Genomic DNA, 19,560 nt, shown 5'->3' with positions numbered 1-19,560 from the left:
AAGGAGCTGACCTGCCCTCCTGCTCTGGGCTAGAAAAGGAACCCAGCAGCAGAAGGAGGAAGGAAGCTAGTGAGAATTTCTTTGAAGAGAAAAAGTCCACGGCCCCTGCTGGCTCTCCTGGGAGGAGCAGCTCACCACTCTGTCCAATCTTCTCCCTACAGTGGGGCAAGATGGCAGCTGCTGCTGCTTCTCAAAGCTCACAGCAAGCATGAAACCTCTTCTTTCCTCCTCCCCTCCTTCCAGATTCATCCCACCTCCCCCTAGAGAGGTAGATTTAGGTTCCCAGCAGCCTAGACCCTCCCTCTAAATGGGGAGATTCACAGCTAAATGCTAAGCTTACCAAAAGCCCCATCCTCAGCCTATTCCCTGATTCTAGGGGCAGCTGGTCAGCAGTTAGCTAGAGTCCTCCAGAGTTCCCCCATCACTCCCTCCAGTAGTCAGGCTAACCATCCCTCTACCCACGTGTTTTAATCCATCAGGGAATAATCAAAATGGCTTATAAACACCTCCTGAAGATTCACAGCACCTTTAGTTCTGAACCCCATTTTTCCTCCATGGTTGAGGGGGTCAGGAATTATCTTCAACTTAATTTAGAGAGGTTAAGTAACTTGCCCAAGGTCACAGAGTGGGAAAGTGGCAAAAAAAATTGTCTGTCTTGCCCAGGGGTTTGGCAGGTGCTCAAATAATCTTTGTGGAAAGGGTGGAATTCGTTGATTCTTCACGTCGCTGGCCTGTGAGTGCTTCTGTGTGTTGAGGGAGGGGATTGTGTGTGTGTGGCGAGGGTAGCTGTCCCCTGTCCTAAATGAACCTTTGACCTCCTTAGTTCACTCTCACTTCCGAAGAAGTGACAGATTTAACTCTAATCTCTCCGACTGGACCCTGCGGTTAGTGTATTTATTATCAGAGCAATGCCCCTCCTCCAAGAGCAATGAAGAGTAGGTCTAATATTTTTCTTCTCAAAAGAGCAAAGACCAAAAAAAAAAATCCAAATAAATAACCTTACTTTCCCCCAAATATACAGCCCCAAAGCAAAACCCCAAGCACCGCCTGAGCCCCGCAGCGTCCGCAGACGCCCCGACACCCAGCGCACCACGCCACGCCACACTGCGCTGGGGAGGCGGCGGGGAGGGGGCGCGGGCGGCGGGCCGCTCGGCGGGGAGCCGGGGGGCGCCGGGCGCGCCGCCATGCAGGGCCACACCGCGGGGGCCGGCCGCCCCTCGCCACGTGGTGGTGGTGGCAGCGGGGTCCGGGGCGCCTTCCCAGCTGGAGAAACCCGGAGCAGCCGGGGAGGAGGAGGAGGAGGAGGAGGAGGAGGCAGCGGCGGCGGAGGAGGAGCGGGGCGGGAGGGAGGGAGGAAGGGGGGCTGGGGGGAGGGGTGGGGGGTGGGGAGAGACCCGGCGGCGGCGACAGGGCGAGAGCAGAGCGCGGTGCCAGGGGGGTGGGGGCACCGGTGCCCGTCTGGGGAGGGAGCAGGCGGAGGGGGTAAGCTGCGATCACAAGCAGGAACCGGCAGCAGCCGTGAGTCCCCGGCGGGGCTGGGCGGGGGGAGGGAGCGGCCCCGGGCCGGCACCCGGGGGTCGCGGGTGGGCGGGAGGGGGCGGGAGGTCGGCCAGCAGTTGGCCCAGCGTGGCGGGGAGGGGAAGGGTCCGGCGCCGGGCGCCCGCAGTGCCCGCGTCGCCCGCGCGCCGCCGCCGCTCAGGCCGCACCGCCTCGGGAGCCCCTTCCCCGGCCGGGGACGGCGGCCGCAGGGCCCGGGGCTCGGCCGGAGGCGGGGAGGGGGCTGCGCGCTCTTGGCCCCCGAGAGGGGAGGGGCGACAATTTCTGTCCGCCGAGCTAAAGGGGTTTAAAGGGCGGCTCTTAAAGGGGCCGCAGAAGGGGCCCGGGGCCGAGGAGGCACCCCCTCCCCATCCGCCTTCCACGGCGCTCACCCGGGCCGAGGGGAGAATGCCGAGGACGGAAACATTTGGCGGGGCGGCCCAGGGCACGGAGCCCCCGCTAGTGGGGTTGGGCCCGAAGTGGCAGGCAGGGGGTCTGGTCTGGGGGGTGTGGTGAGCGCTGGCGGGCGGAGTTGGGGGGAGGGCATGGGCCTGGGGAGGAAAGGGTTAAAGGTGGGGCCGGCCCTACACACCCGGGCACACACTCCTTACTCAGCCCCAGCCCCCGTTTCCCTGGCACTTAGTGGGGGACGGTGTTAGGGCCTCGGCCTGAGCCCTCGCCACCCCAGGCGCCCGCTGCCCGGCCGTGAGCAGACCCCAGGTCTCAGCTCACACCTCAGGAGCCCCCTCTCTTACGCGCACACGTTCGGGCAAGCGCGCACACACCTCGGACATTCCCATAGTGCCTCACGTGACACACGGCCCCGAACGTGCCCACCCTTCACACACGCTCACGCACACACGCGCACACACACACACACACACACACACACACACACACATGGCCTCCCGGCCACTTCCCAACTCCATCCCCGGCCCCCACGCAGCCCCGCCAAGGCACTCATTGACTGTGACACACCTACACTCATTCACAGACACACACACTCTCCCCCACACATGCCAGCCACAGACACACATTCATAAACAGGGCCAGCAGAAGTACACGCGCACCCCCTCGCCTACTCCTTCGGGAGCCCTGAGTCATTCCTGCCCCCTTGCAGGGCTCCCCATTTCCCAGGGTGCAGGCCCAGGGTCCGGCTCCTGAATTCTTCCGAGGCCCTCTCTCAGAGCCCCCTTGCCGTCTGTGTTGCCTCCCAGAGGTCCCTTCCCCTCGGTGTTCCCTCTGACACTCAGGCCAGGACTTCCTGTGGGTCGCGGGTCAGGGTGAGGACGGCCTGGAGGGTTGCCACAGCCCCGGTGTGGGGGAGGCACTTCCTTTTCCTGAACTCTGGGATCCTGCAGGAGGAAGCTGGGAAGTTGGGTGGGGGCCCAGCAGAGGACATGCTAACAGTAGGGGACTGACCCTCCCGGAAGCACTGGGCCTTCCTTAGGGAGGGGCCAGGGGTGCCAGAGGCCTGGGATGAGGAGCTTGGTGGAGAGGTATTTGGGGAAGTGAGGCCTGGGGTGGAGAAGGGGCTGAGGAGTGAGTCAAGGCAGGCCCCGTCCAGCCAGCCAGCGCTGGGAAGGCAGGACCAGCAGCCCTCTCCTGTCCACAGGTCTCCCTGGGTTCCGGAAGGATCCCTTCCTCACTCCTGGCCTGACTTATTTGTCCCTACTGGTCGTCACGCCTCCCCTCAAGTCTTCCCCTGGTCCCAGCCCTTCCTGCAAAGATAGCAGAGAAGAGAAGATGGGCCTTAGTTGTCTGGGAGGGGCTGTGGGAGACGGGGCAGGACCAGGCTACATCTCAACTGGCCACAGGGCTCCTCAGGCCAGGACGAGGGGAATGGGACGAGCTCCAGGCTGCTCTCTCCACTATTACTCCTGCTCTCCCAGGAGGCCCAGGGGGGGCCGCAGCCCGGGCCCTTGCCATGGAGTCCATGTTTGAGGATGACATCAGCATCCTGACCCAGGAGGCCCTGGGGCCCAGTGAGGTGTGGCTGGATGCCCCTGGAGACCCCTCCCTGGGGGGGGACATGTGCTCCGCCTCCCACTTTGCCCTCATCACAGCCTACGGAGACATCAAGGAGCGGCTGGGGGGCCTGGAGAGGGAGAATGCCACACTCCGACGGCGCCTCAAAGTCTACGAGATCAAGGTCAGAACCTGGAGATGAGGGGTCTGGCTGTGTGTGTGGGGGGGTGCTGGGCGGCAGGAACTGGGGATTCAGCAGAGATTCCGGGGATCCAAAGGTGGGGTCAGGGTGCACACTCTTGAGAGCTCGAGTGATGCGGCTGCTCTGGATGGGAACTCTGGAGAGTCCAGTGCCAATCAGGAAGGGATCAGGAGGGATCTCTTGGATCTAAAAAAGATCTGGTTGGTGGAGATGCCTACAGGCCGGTGGGAATTGGGATGTACAGATCCCACTGGAGTGGGGAGGAAGAGGCGAGGACTCTGAGGCAGGATGTGGGGTGGGGGCCCAGTGGGTGGAAGCCTGGGCAGGGAGCCGGGCACTAGCTCTCCTGAGGGCCTGCCTCTCCCGCAGTATCCACTGATCAGTGACTTTGGAGAGGAGCATGGCTTCTCTCTGTATGAAATCAAGGATGGCTCCCTGCTGGAGGTGGAGAAGGTCAGCCTGCAGCAACAGCTCAACCAGTTCCAGCATGAGGTGAGTCTCTCGCAGGCCTCCCAGACCACGTGAGCTCCCTGAGCTCCTTGTTCTTGTCAATTTCTGATACCCCCCCCCCCCCCAGCCTCTGGCCTTCCTTGGTCAGAGATGGCCGTGGTCTTCCTTAGAACTGGCTGCAGCTCCTCCCGCCCCTCCACTGGGTGCTGGGAGTCGGGGTGGGAGGCGCAGGGAGCTGCTCAGCCCCCAAGTCAAGGATGGGCCTGACTGTGGCATGCACCCTACTCGATCTGGGCCCCGTCCAGTTGCAGAAGAATAAGGAGCAGGAAGAACAGCTCGGGGAGATGATCCAGGCTTATGAGAAACTCTGCGTGGAGAAGAACGACCTGGAGACAGAGCTAGGGGAGATGGTGAGGCCCAGAGAGTTGGGGTGCTTGGGGGTGTGACCCTGGTTGTATGATTGTGTGCAACCCCATGTGTGTGCTTGTGAGGTGTCCCCTTCTGTGTTTGTTTGTGTCTGTGAGTGCCCATTTGGTCTTGTGAATGGGGCTCTGTGTACATCCTGGCCATGCAGTGACAGGAGGTGACTATGTGAGTGACCCCATTCTGTATATTTGAGTCTTATGCTGGGTCAACACTATGCTTTAGCGCTGTGCCCGGAAGGCTGTAGGTGAGGGCAGAGGTGACCAGAAGCGTCTGTGGGAATGCGGTGGGTCTTGGCATGTGTGTGATTCTGAGTCAGAGTAAGACCACGAATGTGAGCAGGTGGGCAGGTGTCAGAATCAGGAGACGGGGTCTCTGTCGACTCCTGGCTGTGACCTAGGTCAGGGCGCTTAGCCCCCATCCTTCCTCTGAGAAGCGGGGCAAATAACAACCTCGCAGAACTATTGTGGGGTGTTCGTGTAAAAATGCATTGCCTTAATCATCATAAACTCTTATGTGCCACTTACTGTGTGCCAGGCACCATTCTTATCTGTCTAGATACATTTACTCATTTTAATCGTCATAACAAACCTGAGAGGTAGGTGTGGTTATCCCCATGTTGTAGATGAGGTAGATGAAGCCCAGAGTGGTTAGGTCACATATGCAAATAGAAGTTCTTATGCTTCTGAGGGGGTGGCAGTGTCTGGACAGGGTTCTTATAAGGATCCCTGTGTGTTAGTGACAGGAAGAGGCATTAACTCTACCTTGCAAGGGGCAGTGGCCAGAAACATCTGCATTGCAGTTGCTGGGAGAGGAGACCTCGCACTCATGGCCACTTGGAAAGTGGAGCTGGGACATGTGCTCAGTTTGGGGGGTGATGGCTACCCAGACATGGGGAAGTCCTGGGCTTGGGGGCTCACAGGAGCACCCTGGCCCTGTGCACACCCTCACCCTCTGTCTCCTCCCGCAGCGGGCCCTGGTGGAGACCCACCTGCGGCAGATCTGTGGTTTGGAGCAGCAGCTGCGGCAGCAGCAAAGCCTCCGGGATGCAGCCTTCCCCAGCCTGAGCCCCCCGCCGGCCCCTGCCCCACCCTGTGCTGATCTGGACCTGCACTACTTGGCCCTGAGAGGGGGACCTGGCTTGAGTCACGGTGAGATCTCAGCGGGCCCTGATTTTCCTACCCCAAAGTCCCCCAGCCAACCCCGCATTTCAACACCATTGGACATCTCCAGCTTCTTGGATTGATAGTCGACATCCCATTATAATGTCTTAAATTTCTCCTATAATCGCCCCTTTTCTTCTTACCAACTAGTCCCTCACCCCATCCACTGTTACCCCAGTTTCTCTCGCTGACCTCCCCCTCTTAACTCCCTCATTCTCTGGCTCCCTCATGCAATTCCTGTATAGGCCAGCAGAGGGTGCCCCCAGCCAGAGTCCCCGGCCTGTCTTAGGTTGTGATTAGGAGCTGCCTCTGAGGATGCTCAGACACTTGTGTCTGGCCAGGGAAGCCCTTCAAGAGGCCTCCTTATTTTTTCCCTAGCCTCCAGGGAGATTAGAAAAAGCAGCTCAGCCCATCCTTCGCCACTGCCCTTGGTAGAGGTATCTCTTAACCCGAGCTATCTGTCCTCTGGCTGTCTCTCTTGGATCCCTCATGCTGCACTTCTCACCCATTTCCCTCTGTGCTGCTCTGGCCGTCGGTGGAGGGTGCCCAGCGGCTGGACCCAGCCTGACGTTGTCCTGTCCCCTGCTAGCAGGCTGGCCAGGCCCCACACCGAGCGTGAGTGAGCTGGAGCGGCGGCGGCTGGAAGAGGCTCTGGAGGCTGCCCAGGGAGAGGCCCGGGGCGCTCAGCTCCGGGAGGAGCAGCTGCAGGCCGAGTGCGAGCGGCTCCAGGGGGAGCTGAAGCAGTTGCAGGAGACCCGGGCCCAGGTAGGCAGCAGCGTCGGCAACCCCGGGCCCCTGCTCTGGCGCCTCCAGAGCCCTGTAGAGATCCAGGGGCTGCTGGGAGCAACCTTTAGAATTCAGGACTTTCTTACTGAGTACACACATGGAGCAGGGGAGTCCTGGCAAGGGTCTGACCTCCCAATCTTCCCCCTTAGGATCTGGCCTCCACCCAGTCGGAGCGGGACATGGCATGGGTGAAGAGAGTTGGAGATGACCAGTGAGTCACATCTACAGTCCTCCCCCTCTTAACCTCCACACCCCAGGGGGGCATTTCCCAGACCGCCCCTTTGGTTCCCTTCTCCCCGGCTGCGTTGTCGGGGACCTCTCTTCCAAGCCATCAGGGCTGTGGGTTTGCATTGCTTGTGTGGCCCTGCATCCTTCACAGGAAGGAGGCGAGGTTCTGGGTGTGCTCAGGTCCTGGGACGTTCCTTTTGCTTTTCTCTGGCACCCATGTCCTCTCGCGATGTCAGGGGTTGAGAGAGACTTCCTCAGAGGCTTGGCTGCTGTGTTCTGTGTCCCCTGGTGAGTTTCTGGGCCTCTCTGGGGCCCCGTTTTCGGTCCCAGTAACAAGGCCCAGCCAGTTGGGGTGACCTTCTCCTCTCCGGCCAGGAGGGAGGAGATGGTCTTTCGGGATTTGTGGTGCCTCATCTCCTGTCTCAGGAGGCAGAAAGCTGGGGCTTAGGAGAGGAGGGGTTTCCTTGAGTTCTTACAGCAGCGAGTGGGAATTAGAATGTGCTCTGCTGGGGTGTCCCTGGGGAGTCCTGCCAGGAAAGAGGGGCAGCAGGAAGTAGGGAGGAAGCTATGTCAGTGGGGACCCTGAGCTGGGGGCCCCTGGGCAGCACTGGGGAGCGAGGGAGAGGGCGAGCAGCAGCCTGGCAGAGTCAGCCTGATGCCTCTCACATCCGCACCCGAACTCATCCTCTCCCACTTTCTGAGAAATAGAGCACAAACCGCCTTCCGCCTAAGCCTTCTCCCCAAGATGAGAGGGGTGGCACAGACTCGGGGGAGACCGAGGTCCAGAGAGGGGCAGGAAGTAACCCTCTGTCACACAGCATACCCAGCTCAGGACCCCAGGGGTCCTCCTCCCAGCAGGCTTCCTCCTCACCTTCCTCCCAGCTTCTGGCCAGTTTGGGATACCCCTCGCCTCCCTCTGCACCCTGGGCTGAGGGCCTGGGTGGAGCTGTGATAACTGGGGGGGTGAGAACCCAGTTTGTGAGACTTGTGGGTGGGACCCCTCACTAGGCTGCTGGGGGGTGGTGGAGGCCTCTGTGGAAAGGGTCCACCCTAGCTTGTAGCTGGGCCTCAGAGCCCATCATAGCCCATGTGCCCAGATCCAGAACACACATACATGCACACGCATGTTCTAGAATCCTAGCTTGCCTCAAAAGTCACACTGTAGGGCCCTTTTTGGGTCAGAGTCCCATCCTCTCAGAAGATCAGCAGTCAAGGCTCCCCCAGTTGGCTGAATCCAGAGAGAGGATATTTTTGGCAGGGCTGGAGTTGGAACAGCCAGGCTTTGAATCCCAGGGACCCTTCCAGGGATGCTGAGCTTTATTGACTTCACCTCTCGGGGCCCAGATTTCCCTCACAGGCTCAGAGGCAGTCATTGCCGAGAGATGTGAGCAGAAGGTGATGAGGGTGGGGGAGCCGGGGAAGGGGCGGTAGATCCCACAGGCCAAGGCTGGATGTGAGTGAGTGAGAGAACGCTCCTAGAAGGTACTTCTGGAGGTCCCACCATCCATGCCTCTATCTGGCCAGAAGAGCTTTTCCCTTCCCACCCCAAGGGATCTCTTCACCAAGTCCCTTTGGCCAGAGGGAGCTGGGCTCTGCTCAAGGCTGTCCTGAGCTGGTCTTACCAAAGATGACCTCCCGGCTCTTCCCCTCTGTCCCTGTGGTTCGGGGCCTCCGGAACCAGCCTGCCCAGCCTCACACTTCCTTTCAGGCCAAGCATCTCTGGACAGCCCCAGCTTGGCAAGAGTTTGTTCTCAGAGGAAGTCCTCACTCCCCCGGTAGTTTTATTTTCTTATAAACTCAGCTCCTTTTGGTAATAGGCTGCTTCCCGAGGCTCCCTCCCCTGTCCTCCCACCTGAGGAGGCCTCAGTTACCTGCTCTCAGCACTTTCCCCACCAGCCCCTCCTCTTCCTTCTACTTCAGCCTGACCCTCCAGGCTAGTGGGAATGTTACATGTGGGCTTTCCCAGGAGAGGAATGCAGGGGCTGGATTATCCAGGTGGGGGTGTGAAAGCAGAAGAGGGGCCCACAGAAATTCCTGAGTCCAGCCTGCTCCTATGTGGGAGTCTTGTGTCTCCCCGAAAGGTGCTCACCCTTCTCGGTTGGACACCTCCAGGGCAGCCAGGTTTACTGTGGGAGTCCTGGGTTAAAATACCCTCCCTTAGGGGCTGGCCCGGTGGCACAGAGGTTAAGTGTGCACGTTCTGGTTTGGCGGCCTGGGGTTTGCCAGTTTGGATCCCGAGTGTGGACATGGCACTGCTTGGCAAGCCATGCTGTGGTAGGCGTCCCACATATAAAGTGGAGGAAGATGGGCACGGATGTTAGCTCAGGGCCAGTCTTCCTCAGCAAAAAGAGGAGGATTGGCAGCAGATGTTAGCTCAAGGCTAATCTTCCTCAAAAAATAAACAAAAACAAAAAAACCCTCCCTTAGACTGCTCCTGCCTCTCTCTGTTAATTCCCCTCCAGGGGTGCTACCGTGCTGAGGGGGCAACCCCAGACCCTCCCATCCAAGCCCCTGGCCCATAAACTCTGGTTATCAATATTCCTCTGAAAATGGGTGCCCGGACTAGACCAGACTGCCCCCTCCAGGTCTGACCTCTGGGCAAGATTTCCCTGCTGTTTGGTCAGACCAGAACCTGGTGGCCGGTGCCCAGGGGGACAAATTGCCCCAGAGGAAGAGCCACTGGGGTCACTCAGGGGCCAAAGGCAATGATGAGGGATGAGGTGGCAGTGGAGACCACCCTGCTCCTGAGGGTGCACAGGGAGGTAAGGACCCCAGGAGGGTCCCGGCCGAGGTGAGAGGTGCAGAACCCCCAGCCCCCTCCCCTCTGGGCCCAGCCCAGAGTCACAGCTCTTGAGTGTGGCCCTTCTAAGGGTGTGGCCAGTGCTGAGGGTGGAGGGGAAATTGTGGAGGGGGCCTCCCCGAGGGGGCTGAGGGCTCTGAGTGGGTGGGGGCTCAGTAAGAGGAATGAAGGCTCAGAGGGGAGGGGGCCCATCCATGATGTGAGCCCCCTGTGAGATGATGGGGGCTCAGAGCGAGTGATGAGGGGGAAGACTATAGGCCTTTCTTTTTCCCCAACGTGGGGGGCTCAGTGTTGCAGCTTGGGCCCTTTTCCGCCCACCCCCAACCCCCTCTCTCCGCCCACAAGCCTCTGCGTGGGCTGCGGTTAGTGGTAGGGGAGAAGTGTGAACTTGAGAGAGAGGATGGAAACTCTGCACAGAGGTCAAGGGCAGTGTGGGGTGGGTCAGGACGGAAGTCGGAGACCCCCATGTACCCTGAGCTTAGCCTCCTGCCCCAGAACCAGCGGGCCCAGGGCCTCCCCCTTCACGCTTCTCACCCTCCCTACTTCCTTTCTTTCAAATCTCCTTCAGCCTGGGCACCAGCTCACAGGAATTAACTCCTCAGCACTTGCAGCCTGGGGGCTCCCTGAGGGTGGGGAGCGGCCCTAAAGTTGGGGCCCACCACTCCCCCCTGATTGTGGTCTGAGGGACCAGGGGGCTTTGAACCGCCTGTGACCCTCTCCCTGCCAGGAAGGCAGAGAGCAGCTCGCACCGCGTCCTCTCCCTAGATGGGAAACTCCACATCCTCCCCTCGTTCTTAAACCAGAGTCATCGAGCTGTGTCTCCAAAAAGGGATCCAGGCTGGTTTCCCCCTTTCTCCACCTGTCTCCTAGGGACTCCCCTATTTCCTCATCCAGACACTATGCGAGGCGATTTACCTCCAAAATCTCGTTTCTCACAAAAAACCCTGGTGAAGGTACTGTCCCCTTTTACAGCTGAGCAAACTGAGGTACGAAGAACTTAAGTAATCAGAGAAGTTCAGTGCAGATACCAAGCAGGTCCCCAGCAAGCGCCTCTGTGGGATTTCTCTGGGGCAGGTCCTTCTTCACGTAGGAGGCCCTTATATGAGGGGCCGCCAGATGATTTGCTGATCAAACCTGATCCCTTTTGAAAGTGAAAGGGGGCACTATTAATACTTATGCTGGGGCAACTAGCGTGAACGGGGACAGTCCTGGGCAGCTTGGGATGTGTGGCCTCCTCCTAAACGGGGACTCTGGTTCCCAGCCCCGCTGGGAGCTGCTCAGTTCGGCTGCATCTGGGGAGCCACCTAGACACAGTGAACATCTGGCTGTGCTGGAAGCATGGCAGGGGCTGCCAGGAAGAGCCGGGCTCTGTGGACCGCAAGTCATAGCTGGTCGAGGAGAGTGAAGGGGCTCAAGGCGCCTGAAAGGAAGTGGTGGAGCACTGGGTTGTTGCAAAGCGACTTCCTCCTCTCCCCGGCCCGCAACCTCAAGTCCGCTCCACGGCCCGGTGCCTGAGGTCCCCTCCCAGAGGGTCGGGCGGGTCGGGTGGGAAGACTGATGCTGGGTGTGCCTGTGGGTGGTGGAAAGTTTGGTCCCTAAATTCCCCCACAGGGGTGAGGTGGCTGGGGGCAGCTGGGGGCAGTGATGGGCAAGGATGGAAGGGCTGGGAATGCTGGATGTCTGTTTGCCTCCTGATTCTCAGTCTACCCTGATTCTGACCACGGGACCAGCTCTGATCCTGATGCCAGTCCTAACTCTAATACTGATCCCATCCCTGACTCTAACCCTATCCCTCATCCTGACCCTACCTCTGCCCACAATCCTGATAGGAAATGAGCTATCAACCCCAGCCCTGATCTGACCCTGACCCAGCCTTAATCCTGACCTCAAGCCCATCCCTAGTTCTAATCCCATGACCCAACACTGGCCTGAATTCCCACCCGGCTGCATCCTCACTGGGGCTCCAGTGCAGCACGGGGCACCCAGTGCACTTCCCTGGCGAAGGCACTGACCTGGGAAGCCCATGTGTCTCCCAGCTGGTTTGGAACAGAAAGAGGCCTTTTACACAGGAGGATACTTATGTCTCTAACCTTTGTCATCTCGGTTGCTCTATCAATAACAGTGAAAATTATTGTTTCCAGATGCATTTCCGAGATCCCTGAATTACCGGTGGAAAGAATGAATGAAAGAATAAGTCAGTGAAGGGTGGAAAGATTTGCAGCAGAGGGAGCCCTCCTTCCTGCCAGCTCTGCCATTGCACTCAGCAGGCTGAGGTGCCAAGAGCATGTTTGAATCCCCACACCGTGCCACCACTGCTCTGTGACCTTGAGCCAGCCTCTCAATAGCTCTGATCTTCAAGTTCTACATGTGTCTAGCACCTTCTTCTCCCCTCCCAGGGCAGAGATGGTGACGCTCAGGGCTCCCAGGCCACTTCTGAGGTCCCCAGCCTCTTCCTTCTCACCGTCTTTCCCTTCTGCTGCCTTCCATCTCTCCTTTGCCCCCTTTCCTGATCCTTTTGGGATGCAGTATATAGCTGAGTGGTCAGTAGCCTGGACTTTGGAGCCAGGAGGCCAGAGCTCCCATTCCAGCAACTCCACTACCCCTAGCCTTTATGACTTTGATCCAGTGACTTAACCTCTGTAAGCCTCAGTTTTCTCATCTGTGACATGGAGATAATTACAGTGGCAACACTGAAGGGTTGTTGTGAAGATTAAGTAAAGTTCTTAGCACAATCAGTGGGCTGTGATAAGGGCTCAGACAGCTTATCTGTGATTCTTTTGTCCCTGGGTCCCTCCCAGGTTTGGAGAGACTCAGACAAAACTCTCCCCAATAACTTAAGCAATAAATAAGCCCCCAAAGGCAGCCACCTGCTGCTGTGCCCCTGACCTATCCTTCCCAAACAGTCGCGATGGTGGAAAATAGCACTCAGGTGTGGGCCAGAGGGCCAGGAAATGGAATGTGTATTCAGGTGCACGTGTGCGACTCTTGGTTGTGTTGTGAAGTTGAGATTTTTTCCACTGAATTGGCATTGTTTTCTAACGTGAGTCATTCAGGTCCTTAGTGTAGTTAGCAGCCCAGCCCTGTGCATCTAGAGGTGGGAAGAGACACCCGATGAAGGGGGAGGTCCCAGAGGGCCTTGGGACATCAGGAGGTCAGGTCCCATCACTTGCTTGGGGCTTAGAGGTCTTTGTAACAGCTGCCTGGAGCTCCAGGAGGCCAGTGCCCACCTGGCGCCCGCTCCCAGCCAGAGCTGGGAGGCGGGCTGGGCGGTCTGGGCTATGGCGCTGCTTCTTTTCATTGTCTGCTGCCTTGTCTGTTTTGCTGTGAAGAGGGTGCTAGGAGCTGGGCAGTGGAAACTGGGGTAGCTCCTGACAAGGAGAGGAAGGCAAGGAAGGGAGAGATAGGGGCCTGGGAACTGAGTGTGGCAGGTGAGATCTCCAAGGCGGCGTGTGAAAGCAACGACCTGTATCTGTCACCTGAGATACAGCAGTGAAGGCAGATGGGGAGAGAAACTGTGGCTGCTTGGTCAGAGGGGGACACAATGCCCTGCCCAGAGCCCCCTCCTGCCCCCACCACTGAGGGGTTAGCATGATCCTCTGAAAGCTCCCAGTCTGATGGGGGAGCCACAGCTCCTGCCCTCAGATTGCCCTCATTCTGAAGAGGGGAGCTTTCCACTGAGGAGTCCTCAATTTAATGTGGGCACACAGACTGGACCTCTCAGTCTGAGTGGGGAGATGCCATTTCTTCCCACAGATCCATGAGATGAGGTGGGGGAACACAGGACACTTAGCAAACATAAGGGCTGAGATATGAGGGGATCGAGGGCCAAGGGCCTCAGCAAGGGTTCCCAAAAGAACTCCTTCCTCTCTGCTTGGGCCGTCCCTCTCCACCCTCAGATGGGGAGTGAGCACTCTCCCTTCCTAAGAAGAGGGCTCGTCCCCTAGAATCTCAGCCTGTTGCCATAATTTGGCTTTGGCCCAAATGGGTTAAAAATAGTTTTGTTATAGGAGGGTCCACTGTCTCCCCCACGCCCAGCTCTGCCCCAGGAGTAGTAAGAGGCAGCCAGTGAGCGGAGAGCGAGGGAGCTCAGTCATCATCTAGCCTCTGCACCTCGGCTTTTCCTGCCCTCTGAAGCCCTAACCTCACGACTTCCCCTCCTCTCCTCTGGGGTCACACACACACACACATACACACGCTCACTCTCACACCGGTTCTTCACACTCATCATACTGACCTCCCTTAACTCCCTCCCATCCACATACATCCCATCTCACATGTCCATTACCATGGGATGGGGACAGGCCCTCAGGGTCTGGAGAACTACCCCCCACCCACCTCTCACTCTTGCCCAGGGCCCTACAGCTGCTGGGGCAAGAGGGCTTCCCCTGTGAGGAGCTCCATCTGGAGTGGCTGAGCCTCTGCCTTCCACTTCTCTCCAGCTCCAACTTCCCCAAACTTCCAGAGTCCCTTCTGGACTTGCTGATGGGGGGCGGGGGTGGGGGGACCTGAGGAAACCAAAACCCCTGCCTCTCAGGCTCTGTCCAAGCCCAGAGCAGGGATGAAGACAGTGACCTAAGGCCACAGCAGAGCCTCACGTGAAGGCAGGCAGGGCTCCTGGAGGTGTGCAGGCCAGGGTGGAAGAGAGGGGAGAGGCAATGCTGAGTGATAACCTTCGGTGGTTCTGGGTTAAAGTGACCCAAAGAGAAAGGAAGTGTGTGAAATCTTTGCTAAGCTGAGTCTGTTCCAGCTTCGTGAGGGTGGGTACCCAGGAGGCCTGAGCAGGAAGTGGGAGGAAGAAAGGGAAGAAGAAAGAAAAATGGATGGAGAGGCGCAATTCATTATTCACTTACCGAACATCTACTGGCTACCAGGCCCTGGACAAGGTGCTGGGAAAATGATACAATGATATAATCCCCACCTTCAGGGAACTCCTAGTGAAGTTCCAGAACAAGGCAACCTTTGATACGTGCTTACTGCGAGGGGTGCCCCCCGGAGGTGGGTGGTGCACAGAGATCTCACTGTTGAGGGCTCCCTGGAGATCCTGGGAGGTGCAAGGCTGAAAGGAGCTCAGAAGCAGCTTTGAGCTGGAAGCGAGAGCAGCGGCCCCAGAGCTGGGTGGAGTTGTGTTCGGGTTTTACCAGCTGGCACCTCAGGAAGCCATGTCTCCACTTAGCGAATGGGGCTCTTCATAGACTGTGCGACGGTGGTCCCTAGTCTTTCAGAGGTGAGGACTTTTCTGGACCCCTGCTCCCAACACACGGATTGCGCTTACACTTTTAGTACAAGTTCTTTGAGAGAACTCACAGTGACAAAAGCTACCAGAAATTCAGTGCAGCTGTTTGATGAATCCGTGTTTGCCCACCACAGCTTGTGCACAGATTAGAAAAACACACATACGTATGCGATGTGTTCAGGCCACAGACACGGCTCGGCGAACACATGCATTCAGGGACCCCTTGGACTCACTGAGCTCCCTATCCCCAGCCCATAGCCTATCCCGCTGCCCTAGCCCCAGGTAAGGTTCACTGGGAGGAGAGGGAGGCTCCCTGGAAGAGGTGGTCTTTGATGTGGACCTTAAAGCCCAAAAGAATTTCTCCAGTTGGGGTAGGAGGGCCCTGGAGGGAAGGGAGGGCCAGATGCTGGGTTTTTCCTCCACAGCTGTGGCAGTAAACCCACTTCCCTCCTCTTCCCCACTCCTTGCCCTCTGACCTCAGGGTCAGGGCAGGCTGGGGTCAAGCCTTGACCGGGGGGCTGGGATGTCCTTCAGGGTGAATTTGGCGCTGGCTTACACAGAGCTGACAGAAGAGCTGGGCCGGCTTCGGGAGTTGAGTTCGCTGCAGGGGAGGATCCTGAGGACACTGCTGCAGGAGCAGGCCCGGAGCGGCGGTGAGCCGGGTCAGGGGAGGCCCGAGCGGATCGGAGGGAGGGGCAGCTATGGCCACCATCCTGCGTCCTGGGCCACCCTCCACTTCCCTTCCTGGTGCCTGGTCCCTTTTAACTCGCGTTGGGAGTAGAGCGGGGGTGGGGGGGGGGGGGGGGGGTGGGGGGGGGGGTGGGGGGTCACGGGTCCCCGGCAAGCCCCTGGCTCCCCAGTTCTGACGTCTTGTCTCCTCCCCACCCCGTCCTGCTTCTCCTCCAGGCCAGAGGCACTCGCCGCTGTCGCAGCGCCATTCCCCGGCCCCCCAGTGCCCCTCACCATCGCCGCCTGCCCGAGCGGCGCCCCCGTGCCCTCCGTGCCAGTCCCCCGCCCCCCAGCGCCGCTCCCCCGGGCCCCCGTGCCCCTCGCCCCAGCAGCGCCGCTCGCCGGCCTCGCCCTCCTGCCCGTCGCCCGTCCCGCAGCGCCGCTCGCCGGTGCCGCCGCCGTGCCAGACCCCCAGCCCGCAGCGCCGCTCCCCGGGGCCCCCCGCCTGCCCGGCCCCGCAGCCCCGGCCGCCGCCGCCCCCGCCGCCGGGCGAGAGGACGCTGGCCGAGCGCGCCTACGCCAAGCCGCCCAGCCACCACGTGAAGGCCGGCTTCCAGGGCCGGCGCAGCTACTCCGAGATGGCCGAGGGCGCGGGCTACGCGGGCGCCTCCCCGCCCTGGCTGCAGGCCGAGGCCGCCACGCTGCCCAAGCCGCGGGCCTACGGCGGCGAGCTCTACGGCCCGGGCAGGCCCCTCAGCCCGCGGCGCGCCTTCGAGGGCATCCGGCTGCGCTTCGAGAAGCAGCCGTCGGAGGAGGAGGAGTGGGCCGTGCCCGCCAGCCCGCCCAGCCCCGAGGCCGGCACCATCCGCTGCGCCTCCTTCTGCGCTGGCTTCCCGGTCCCGGAGTCGCCCGCCGCCTACGCCCACGCCGAGCACGCGCAGTCCTGGCCGTCCATCAACGTGAGTGGCGCCCCGCCCCGCTCCACGCCCGGCCCTGTGGCCAGCCCTGCCTCCCTGGGGCGGGCGTTGGGCCTTCTCCCCGCTCTCCCGAGGCCTTTTGGCGTGACCGGGGGCCTGCACCATTGAACCTTGTTTAGTGCTGTCTTTAGGGGCGTGGTCTTCAGAGGGAGTCCTGGCTTTGATTCCGGACTCCACCGCTTAGTAGCTATGGGACCTCGAGCAAGTTACTTATCTTCTCTGATCCTCAGTTTTTTCATCTGCAAAATGAGGACCATGATTGGATTTATTTTCGTTAGAAGGCTCTTACCAGGGAGGCAGTGAGCCCAAAGCCCTGCATGGCGCCTGGCTTGGTAGTGAGCATCTGCTGTACTGGTGATGCAGGCCATGCTGCCCGCGGTCTCCTCGGCACAGGGATAGGCCGGTTCATGTAGTTCCTGCCCTCAGGTCTCACAGCCCCTACTCTTTTCTGTCCGTCCCAGAAGACACCTTATCTCAAGGCTCTATCATTTCACTGAAATAATGAGTTTCCTGAATGTCAGAGCCAACCCTTGCCACCTAGAAGGACCAAAATATACTCAAACCAGACAGAAAAGTATTTCGGGGATGTACATTGTTTGAGGCTATCCATTGCTTTGAGTTATCTGGGAGCCGTGTCTTAGTCACTGTTGGGACATGTCTGGGTCTTGGCTCGTTACTGCAGATGCCCAGGCAGGCTGAGCATACACACCTCCTCATACACACCTCTTGGGGACCTTATGCCCTGGGTTGGGGGAGTTGACGCTGAGCTGGTGGAAGGTGGGCCGGGAGGGGGGAGGAAGTGGGTAGTGCTGGAGAAAGGGTGCCCAGACTCCTGCATGCTGCAGCCCTTCCTGCCCTGGGTCCCAGGATAGGACAGGCTGGGATGTGGGGACCGTGGGTGGGATTGGGGACCAAAAGTGACTTCCCCCTCTCTCCACAGCTTCTGATGGAGACAGTGGGCTCTGACATCCGCAGCTGCCCCCTCTGCCAGCTGGGTTTCCCTGTCGGGTACCCAGATGATGCCCTTATCAAACACATTGACTCCCACCTGGAGAACAGCAAGATCTAGGGTGCCTCCCCCACCCACTGGCTGTTTCTCTGCCCTCTCCCATCATCCCCACTCACTCACTCACTTTGAATGCTGCATGAATCTCGTGGGGGGCCCCAGCCCCTTACGACCCCCAGATACCTCCACTAGCTACTGAGTCAATGTGCGTGCCGTCTTCCCTGGTCCAGGCACCACTCCGCCCTGGCTCTTCCCAGGAGGTCAGCCAAGGCGGCTCCCCAGCTCCCTGAGTTCTGCTGGGAGGTGGGGATCTGGGCTGGGATGGGGAGGGGCATACCCCACCCCAGCCTCTTCCTCTGCCTTTTGGTTCTCAGACAGGGTTGGATCCAAGAAAGTGTGTAGTGATTGGGCCTGGGGGAGGGGGAGGGTATCAGAGGACTCCAGGAGCTGCCCCAGCCCCGCCCCCCATGTCTGTCTTATTCAAGCTGTGCTCTGTCTGGAGAACACTTCCCTGTGGGGTCCCAGGGCCTGCCCTTCACACTGATGCCGGTTCCTCTGTCCTGTGGCCAGCTCGGGGCTTGTGGTGTGGGCCTCCACTGGGGAAGGAGGCGTCTTGTTTCTTGCCATTCCCTGCAGGCCAGCCCTGTTCTCCCCTTCTGCCCACCCTAGGGAGTAGGGAGGGTGGGAGAAGAGAGGAGGATCCTGGAGGACTGGGAAGATCCAGCCTAATGAGGCTGCCCTGAGGGCCGGGGGGCCTGCACCATGACCCTCAGGCCAGGGGACTGTCTGTGCCAGCCTCCCAGGCCCATGCCCTCCCCCTGGAGCCTCGGCACCGAGGCACATATTGTTAAGGCAGATGCTCCCCTCCACCCTTACTCCCCTTGGGTCCCTGACTGCAGGGGCCCTGGAGCCTGGGTGTGACTCAGCCTCTGTTAGCTGGGTGGGTGTCATCAGCCCTGCCTCCTAGGCCAGAACCTGAGGATGGGCCCAGGGTGCTGTGGAGATCAACTTCAAAAGAGCTAACCCCCTTCCCACGCCCCAGCGACCCACATTCCCTCTGTGCAATCTACCTCAGAGTCGTTCCCTCAGAAGGACGGGTAAGCAGGAGGCCAGGGGGTCCCCAGGGCTGAGTTGGGGAGCTTCCTACGGCAAGAGCCTGCGCCCCACGATGACTCCAACCCCCTCCACTGTGAGCTTCTCCCGGGTCTCAGTCCTGGGTGGGTGGCAGTGGACGCTATTGTCAGTGCATGTACCATTCTGATCCAACTCTTCCAGGCCCCGCACCTCCTCACACCTCTCCCCTCCTCCTCTACGCAGGGGAGTGAAGGGGTGTGTCAGGCGGGGAAGGGGCCAAGGACTCCAGAGACACATGGCATTGTACCTTGTGTGTTCCCCCTGGGAGGGGAAATGGGGAAGGGGGACTGGAGAGGGGAGGTGAGGGCCCCTGAGCTCTCTGAAAAAGTTGAAAGTCCAAATAAAACTTACCTGTTCCATATGTGTTCTGTCTGTGCCCTCTGTGCCTGGGTGGGGAGAGAACCTTTGGTAGGGGGGGAGTCTTGGAAACTCCAGGAACCACAACTATGGGAGGGTGGGAACTGGACACATAGGAGATACATGGGGCGCCCACCTTCCAAGGAGGTTCTGGAGACTCGGATGTGCAAGTGACCACAGATGACTTGTGACATGGAGTTTATTTAGAACAGATATGGAGCAGTAGAGGGTGTCTTCAGGACAAAGCAGCCATCCCAGCCCTGACCAGGTGTCAAGGTTTCTTGCATTCTCTCTCCCAGCAGGTCTGGCAGGTAGAGGTTCTGTTGCCCTGGGGGTTCCTTTATCAGTAGCAGCTATTTCTTCATCAAATGAATTCTGCATACCAGGAATCGGGCTGGGTGTCACAGAGGAAGAACATCCATGGTCCATGTCCTCATGGGTCTGAGAGCAGGGGAGGAGCTGGGCTCCAGGCACAACGGCTGCCTCTAAGTCCCATATCCTGAGAGGTCAGAGCCAGGTCATGAACCCATGACTTCTGCCCCAGCCAGGGATGTGCCCTCCTGTCTGCAGAAAGGGGCTGAGCTATTTATTCGTCAACTCTGGGTGCCTTTCATTCCCGTGTGACCCT

General features: G+C 59.5%; 1 protein-coding gene across 4 annotated transcripts; it reads left to right on the top strand.

The window, feature by feature from the left end:
- Positions 1-1,363: 1,363 nt before the first annotated feature.
- On the top strand, positions 1,364-18,926 carry TBKBP1 (TBK1 binding protein 1). 4 transcript variants are annotated; one of them, XM_046677670.1, is made up of 10 exons: positions 1,364-1,518; positions 3,429-3,688; positions 4,076-4,198; positions 4,468-4,566; positions 5,550-5,730; positions 6,332-6,507; positions 6,678-6,739; positions 15,324-15,442; positions 15,696-16,417; positions 17,376-18,926. In XM_046677670.1, the coding sequence occupies exons 2-10, from the start codon at positions 3,464-3,466 to the stop codon at positions 17,502-17,504; spliced, it is 1,836 nt and encodes a 611-aa protein (XP_046533626.1). In that variant the 5' UTR covers positions 1,364-1,518; positions 3,429-3,463; the 3' UTR covers positions 17,505-18,926. The 4 variants fall into 4 exon arrangements, with proteins under 4 accessions (XP_046533626.1, XP_046533625.1, XP_046533623.1 ...); XM_046677669.1 differs by having other exon boundaries at positions 1,365-1,518; positions 4,462-4,566; positions 6,335-6,507; XM_046677667.1 differs by having other exon boundaries at positions 1,365-1,518; positions 4,462-4,566.
- The last annotated feature ends 634 nt before the right edge of the window (positions 18,927-19,560 follow it).

Source organism: Equus quagga, chromosome 11, assembly GCF_021613505.1.
Source record: "Equus quagga isolate Etosha38 chromosome 11, UCLA_HA_Equagga_1.0, whole genome shotgun sequence".
NCBI lineage: Eukaryota > Metazoa > Chordata > Mammalia > Perissodactyla > Equidae > Equus > Equus quagga.
Note: the sequence above shows the minus strand (reverse complement) of the source record. Positions and strands in the feature narration are given on the sequence as shown.